General features: G+C 43.4%; 1 protein-coding gene across 3 annotated transcripts in view; it reads right to left on the bottom strand.

The window, feature by feature from the left end:
• Positions 1-2,975: 2,975 nt before the first annotated feature.
• The window catches only part of LOC118388329 (bactericidal permeability-increasing protein-like), a 9,557-nt gene continuing 5,017 nt past the window's right edge, over positions 2,976-7,515 (bottom strand). For 2 of the 3 annotated variants that reach the window (XM_035777259.2, XM_035777260.2), the window contains exons 3-16: positions 6,922-7,036; positions 6,618-6,749; positions 6,315-6,470; positions 6,094-6,157; positions 5,944-6,004; positions 4,839-4,930; positions 4,545-4,721; positions 4,387-4,446; positions 4,005-4,172; positions 3,845-3,912; positions 3,722-3,764; positions 3,569-3,632; positions 3,420-3,496; positions 2,976-3,298 (exon numbers count right to left, since the gene is read on the bottom strand). In XM_035777259.2, coding sequence (XP_035633152.1) covers positions 3,257-3,298; positions 3,420-3,496; positions 3,569-3,632; positions 3,722-3,764; positions 3,845-3,912; positions 4,005-4,172; positions 4,387-4,446; positions 4,545-4,721; positions 4,839-4,930; positions 5,944-6,004; positions 6,094-6,157; positions 6,315-6,470; positions 6,618-6,749; positions 6,922-7,036 — 1,319 coding nt within the window. In that variant the 3' untranslated portion in view covers positions 2,976-3,256. The remainder of the gene's footprint in view (positions 3,299-3,419; positions 3,497-3,568; positions 3,633-3,721; positions 3,765-3,844; positions 3,913-4,004; positions 4,173-4,386; positions 4,447-4,544; positions 4,722-4,838; positions 4,931-5,943; positions 6,005-6,093; positions 6,158-6,314; positions 6,471-6,617; positions 6,750-6,921; positions 7,037-7,515) is intronic. The other variant, XM_052526607.1, reaches the window with a different exon arrangement.

The following is a 7,515-nucleotide window of genomic DNA, read 5'->3' on the forward strand; positions in this document are numbered from 1 at the left end:
GGATCTTGGGGTGGGGGTTCATTCTCTTGATTGTTGGTGCATTGGGGGATCTTGGGGTGGGGTTCATTCTCTTGGTTGTTGGTGCATAGGGGGATCTTGGGGTGGGGGTTCATTCTCTTGGTTGTTGGTGCATAGGGGGGATCTTGGGGTGGGGGTTCATTCTCTTGGTTGTTGGTGCATTGGGGGATCTTGGGGTGGGGTTCATTCTCTTGGTTGTTGGTGCATAGGGGGGATCTTGGGGTGGGGGTTCATTCTCTTGGTTGTTGGTGCATAGGGGGATCTTGGGGTGGGGGTTCATTCTCTTGGTTGTTGGTGCATAGGGGGATCTTGGGGTGGGGGTTCATTCTCTTGGTTGTTGGTGCATAGGGGGATCTTGGGGTGGGGTTCATTCTCTTGGTTGTTGGTGCATAGGGGGTTCTTGGGGTAGGGGTTCATTCTCTTGGTTGTTGGTGCATAGGGGGGATCTTGGGGTGGGGGTTCATTCTCTTGGTTGTTGGTGCATTGGGGGATCTTGGGGTGGGGTTCATTCTCTTGGTTGTTGGTGCATTGGGGGATCTTGGGGTGGGGGTTCATTCTCTTGGTTGTTGGTGCATAGGGGGATCTTGGGGTGGGGGTTCATTCTCTTGGTTGTTGGTGCATAGGGGGCCATCTTGGGGTGGGGTTCATTCTCTTGGTTGTTGGTGCATAGGGGGGATCTTGGGGTGGGGGTTCATTCTCTTGGTTGTTGGTGCATAGGGGGGATCTTGGGGTGGGGGTTCATTCTCTTGGTTGTTGGTGCATAGGGGGGATCTTGGGGTGGGGGTTCATTCTCTTGGTTGTTGGTGCATAGGGGGGATCTTGGGGTGGGGGTTCATTCTCTTGGTTGTTGGTGCATAGGGGGGATCTTGGGGTGGGGGTTCATTCTCTTGGTTGTTGGTGCATAGGGGGATCTTGGGGTGGGGGTTCATTCTCTTGGTTGTTGGTGCATAGGGGGATCCTGGGGGGGGGTTCATTCTCTTGGTGCATAGGGGGATCTTGGGGTGGGGGTTCATTCTCTTGGTTGTTGGTGCATAGGGGGGATCTTGGGGTGGGGGTTCATTCTCTTGGTTGTTGGTGCATAGGGGATCTTGCATGTGGATCTTGGGGTGGGGGTTCATTCTCTTGGTTGTTGGTGCATAGGGGGATCTTGGGGTGGGGTTCATTCTCTTGGTTGTTGGTGCATAGGGGGATCTTGGGGTGGGGTTCATTCTCTTGGTTGTTGGTGCATAGGGGATCTTGCATGTGGATCTTGGGGTGGGGGTTCATTCTCTTGGTTGTTGGTGCATAGGGGGGATCTTGGGGTGGGGGTTCATTCTCTTGGTGCATAGGGGGGATCTTGGGGTGGGGGTTCATTCTCTTGGTTGTTGGTGCATAGGGGGGATCTTGGGGTGGGGGTTCATTCTCTTGGTTGTTGCTGCATAGGGGGGATCTTGGGGTGGGGGTTCATTCTCTTGGTGCATAGGGGGGATCTTGGGGTGGGGGTTCATTCTCTTGGTTGTTGGTGCATAGGGGGATCTTGGGGTGGGGAATGGAATGAATTGTATTTTTTACTAGCTGTCGAATGGTTGAGGGACAGCTATTGGGGAACTGTGGGGGGGATCTTGGAGGGTTCGGGTTCATGTTTTTTGGCCTGGTGGTAGATTGGTCAACATGCCCTTGAGCAGGGCATTGAACCTGGATGCTTGTGTGTGTCGCTCTGAATGGGAATCTGTTTGATGACTGGTATGATGTACAGTGCCTTGCGAAAGTATAACGGACCTCTGAGACTATCACAGTGCAGGTGCATTTATACGGAGAGATTACACACAGGTGGATTGTATTTATCATCATTAGTCATTTAGGTCAACATTGGATCATTCAGAGATCCTCACTGAACTTCTGGAGAGAGTTTGCTGTACTGAAAGTAAAGCGGCTGAATAATTTTGCACGCCCAATTTTTCAGTTTTTGGATTGTTTTAAAAATGTTAGAAATATCCAATAAATGTCGTTCCACTTCATGATTGTGTCCCACTTGTTGTTGATTCTTCACAAAAAAATACAGTTTTTATATCTTTATGTTTGAAGCCTGAAATGTGGCAAAAGGTCGCAAAGTTCAAGGGGGCCGAATATTTTCGTAAGGCACTGTAGTTATTGAGCGGCTTCACTGCAGGTATATTGTATGTTTCGAATATTCAATAAAAAATAATAAAAAATACTTCTCTCTCGCGCTCTCTCAATTATACTCTATGAAAGTAACCATATCTACATGTACATACTACCTCAATCAGCCAGACTAACCAATGTCTGTATATAGCCTCGCTACTGTATATAGCCTCTCTACTTTTATAGCCTCACTACTGTTTTTCACTGTCTTTTTACTGTTGTTTTTATTTCTTTACTTACCTATTGTTCACCTCATACCTTTTTTGCAATATTGGTTAGAGCCTGTAAGTAAGCATTTCACTGTAAGGTCTAATACACCTGTTGTATTCGGCGCATATGACAAACTTTGATTTGATTCAAATGTTTCATTTCATGTCCATTTCAGGTGCTTATAATGGCATATGAGTGCTTTTATAGGGATTATGAGACACCATCATCACTGGGGCACCATGTTCAGACCTGCTCTGCACTGTGACTGACTGGCCTGTCTCGAATACAGATAACATCAGCCAACTCAGAGAGCCTGAGAGGCCACGCCCTCAGCCACACCTCCCTGAGTGACACAGCTACACATCTATCTGACCATCACCATGACGGACAACTAGCTTCAGTCTGACCCATCAACACAGTGTCTAGTCCTCTGGTCATCTGTCCTCTGTACCTTGAAGATGAGTGTGGAGTGGACATCCTTTGTGGCACCACGGTGCTGAGCAGTGCTTTGCTGGCTTTTTGTGGGCATAGCTCGTTATAAAGCCAGCAGTTGATGGACAAAGATGTTACCTCAAACCAGAGACAACAGACTGAAGGCTGAAGAAGACTGTTGTCGAATAAAAGAAAGCTTTACTGATATTTGTTTATTTATACAAATGTATTCAATATAAATTACAACACTGAATAGTAGTGGAATACTGAAAAGATTGGAAGATACAGTATTTCATTTCAGAATGTGGTGCATTGTTTGAGAGTATATATGTACAGTATAATAGATTTGATTTGCAAACATTAATTACATGTCTCATTGGTTTGATTTGATTTATGATTTGATGCACGATCAATCATCGATTAATGATGACTTGCACTGGGATTTACATGGCACTTATCCTGTGAACTGAACGTCTGTCCCAATCAGCATGTAGTCCTGGAGACAGAAGAGCAACAGTAGTTTGTCAAATATAGGACACACACTGGCTACAGTATAAGAGCTATTGGACATGAGAAGAGATGTAGGAAGCAATGCACTCTTAGATATCTGATTGTACCTTCAGGACTTGCAGTTGAGTGTTGATAAGGTTCATATTTCCAATAGTGGGCAGGGGAAAACCCTTCTCTAGGCGAGCTATAAGATACAAACACATGGTTTTCCAGTGGCCAATCAGTGCAGAAACAATGAATATAAATAAACACTCACCATTGACCTTAGGTATCACAACCACTTTCAGAACCATCAGGAAGATGTTGTCAAGGGATTGAACCTGTTTGATATAATTTCATTGTTTAAGTTCAGTGGTTCAGTGTTAGCAAGTTATATGCATGTCATAAGTTCTGAAAAGATCATTCTTACCTGAAACTGTCCCACATAACTAGTTCCCAATGTCATCTCAATTCTGTGAAAAGCAGACAGTATTAATTTACTTTGGTCAGTGTTTGAAGGGCTTTTTTCCCCTTTTGCACCAATCATACTCACTTGTTCAGAGTGATAGCCCCAGCCAGCTTCACCCCAGTCACGTTCATTTGAGCGCTGACACTACCCTCCTGCAGAGATAGAGAAAGCTTGTAGAGTTAATTATGACTCTCAGTCTAAGCTACAGTATTCTACTTCCTGAGTGACTGACAGACTGACTGACCATGTTGAGGACAAAGAGGGGAGAGAGCGTGGTGTTGGGCTGGATGGCGTAGGCCGTCACTGTGCCGCTGGCCTGGACTGTCATGTTGTTGGGCTCAAGAGAGATGGTGGGCTCCTTCACTGTCTTCACCAGCAGTTTCATCATCATTCCAGGAAAACGCTTCGCTATCTGAAACAACACACATCATCTTTCTTTAATCCTGAGAAGAATGTTCACTTTATCTTCTCTTAGATACAAACACAGAGTAAATGTGTTTGAACAAAAGGCTAATTTCCATCTCTGGATGGACACTAAAGCCAAACTAATTTCATAGATAGTTTTTTCTAAACAAATGAAGTCATATGATATGGAGGTAGAATAGTGAACTGGTCTGGTGTATCACCTCTGGAATAAAGACTCCAAACGTTCCAGTGTTCAGACGGATGGGAGAGCTAGGAGGGATCTGTCGGGGGAAAACAGTTATGTTTAACCTTAACCCTGAGGCAGATGGGACTATGTTAAACCTCACTCCCTGTAGATGGGAATCAGATTCAGACTCACCATATCATCTGTGACATATAGGCTGAGTGCTCCAGCATTGTTGTACACAAAGCCTGCAGAGTTGGGGGTGAAGGAAGAGACCCCGATGTAGAGCATGTTGTTGTCCTGAGGAGGCAGGGAGAAGGGCGTGGGAGAGAACGGAGGCTCCTGGTGCTTAACAATGTTGTAGAACTCACCCTGCAGAGAGAGAAAGAGAGAGAGAAAGACAGAGAGAGAGGGAGAATTGACATCTCACCTTACTGAGCCCATATGTTTGTAGCGTTGAAAGGTAAATTGGGAGTCTGAAGTTTTTACCTTCAAGCTGAATTCAATGGAGGACTTTGAAATGGTGGGTGATGTCACCATGGAATATTCAATTTCAGCATACTGGTCCACTTTGGCTAGAACTTCAAGATGGCAAAAAATACATATTTAGGATCCTTTTAGTAGCCTATGAATACACCATAATTTGTCACTTTAATAACATAAAAGAAAATATTTATTTTACCAGGCAAGTCAGTTAAGAACAAATTCTTATTTTCAATGACAGCCTAGGAACAGTGGGTTAACTGCCTTGTTCAGGGGCAGAACAGCAGTTTTTTTTTTACCTTGGGGATTTAACCTTGCAACCCTTCGGTTACTAGTCCAACTCTCTAACCACTAGGCTACCTGCCGCCCCCGAAATAACTCTACCTCAACATTGACTCTGTACTGGTACTCTCCTGTATATAGTCTTGCTATTGTTATTTAACTGCTGCTCTTTAATTACTTGTTACTTTTATTTCTTATTCTTTTTAAAAACTGCATTGTTGGTTAGGGGCACGTAAGTAAGCATTCACTGTATGGTACCTAATTGTAGCACTGTACCTGTTGTAGTCGGCACATGTGACTAATAAAATTGGATTTGATTTATACAAATATGTTCATGAGGATAAGTGCTTAAAGGCCCAGTGCAGTCAAAATTATGTTTTTCCTGTGTTTTGTATCATATTGTACAACAGTTGATGAAATAACACTATTAAAACATTAATAAAAGTATTAAAACATGTATCAGTGTTATTTCCTGATAGTTTCTAGTTAAAAATACAATCCACACAGGACCTTCTAATCAGCAGGTTTGCATGGGCGGGAGAATTGGCTTTCCATTGTGACATCGCCATGCTGTAAATTGGTTAATAGACCAATAACAAAGCTAGTTCCAAACCTCTCTGCCAATAACAGCTTGTTTTCAGTTTCCCCCTCCCACCTCAGACCACTCCCAGACAGTCCAAGCAAAATTCTTGCTTGAGAAATAATTGTTTTGCTTAAAAGCTATTTTTGTTCATTTTAATATAAATATATTACAATAATGTACTTCATTGTTACCCTGAAATAATTTGATATAAAACTGGCTGCATTTGGCCTTTAAATCTTGTTTTACCATTGAACGTTTTGAGGTGTGGGTTCATGTCAGTAATAACATCAGCCACTAGGGGGCAGATCTGTAATATTAAACAGAGGCATTGTTATTGTCAAGAGAACCAAACAAGATTAATTTGAGTTTGAAGTCTGGCATTACACTGTCCCTCACCTGTTTCTGCAGAGCACTGCGCAGGGCCTTGTCAATGTAGGACTTGAAAAGATTGTAAAGCCAGCTGGAAAACAGGAACCAAAGCATTTGAGGAAACAAGTAAATCCACATTGCAATCATTTTTTAACATTGTGGTTTGATGATTCCTAAATCTATAACATGTGTTCTCACAACATTTTAAGTACAGCATAGTGTTAAGTGCCTCTATATACTCCATGTACCTGGCCCCACCATGGAACTTGATTCTGGCGCTGCCCACGTTGGCCACACAGTTGACAGTGCTGACCGTTGGCCTGCCAGTTTCATCACTCTTGATTGCAATATCGGCAGTGATGGTGAGTCCATTTACCGTCAGGTCGAAGGAGCCACGGTCTTGTCTAGATTGTTAACAAGAAAATAATGTTGTTTGAGTCCTTTGGGGTATGGATAGGCAGACCCAAGAGAAAATTGTGCAGTGTTTTAGTCTTGTTCAATCCTGGTCCTGGGGATGCACCGGGTGTTCAGACCCTCCCTCATGAACTCACATGAACCTGAAGTATCGGACCCTCCAGTTCCCGTGCAGGTTGATGAAGGCATTAGTAATAGCCAGCCTGACTCCAGTACCTGGCATCAGTACCAAAGCAGACTTGGGAAGTCCCAGATTCACTATCGTCATTCTGGAGGTTAGAACACAGTACATAGTTGGTAGGATAGTGGCATGTTGTGAACACAACAGCATTGGTAAACACAGTTGATAATCAACAAGTGATGACATGAGATAAGCAGACAATTAACCATGTGTTTGACTGCAATGTATTTTTTTGGGGAAAAGACATTGTTCTCCCTTACCCTGTCAAACTGTACTTGACCTTCCCAATGGGAGGCACTTTCTCTGTTCCAGAGAGATCTGGGACCTTAATGGTCTTAAGTTTCTGTTGCAGAGATGCCATCCCAATCTGTTTACCTGTGGACAGCACAGAGCAAGGCATTGAGGCAGAATGGGCTGTGAGGAGTATAGTACATTTATTTGCCACATGATCATAATACACAGCCTCATCTTGATCTAAAACCATGTAATGACAGACAGACAGACAGACAAACAGTAAATATATCACTAGCCACTTTAAACAATGCTACCATATAATGTTACATACATTATTCATCTCATATCAATGCCCTTGTGCATCCTTATGTAGTTTGACCAATTTAACTATGCCAGGGCTGGCAGCCACTCATCTCATATGTATATACTGTAGCCATCAGAGCCACCATCAAACATGCATATTCCTTATCCCCTTACACTGGATAAGACATTTTGACTGCAGTTACCTGTTGGTTATCACTGATGACCTAAACAATAATATATCTACATTTAACAATAACAGGTGTATTGACAAATTTTGATTTGATTTGATTTGATTTGATTTAATGTTATTGCCCTTG

Source organism: Oncorhynchus keta, chromosome 10, assembly GCF_023373465.1.
Source record: "Oncorhynchus keta strain PuntledgeMale-10-30-2019 chromosome 10, Oket_V2, whole genome shotgun sequence".
Taxonomy (NCBI): Eukaryota; Metazoa; Chordata; class Actinopteri; order Salmoniformes; family Salmonidae; genus Oncorhynchus; species Oncorhynchus keta.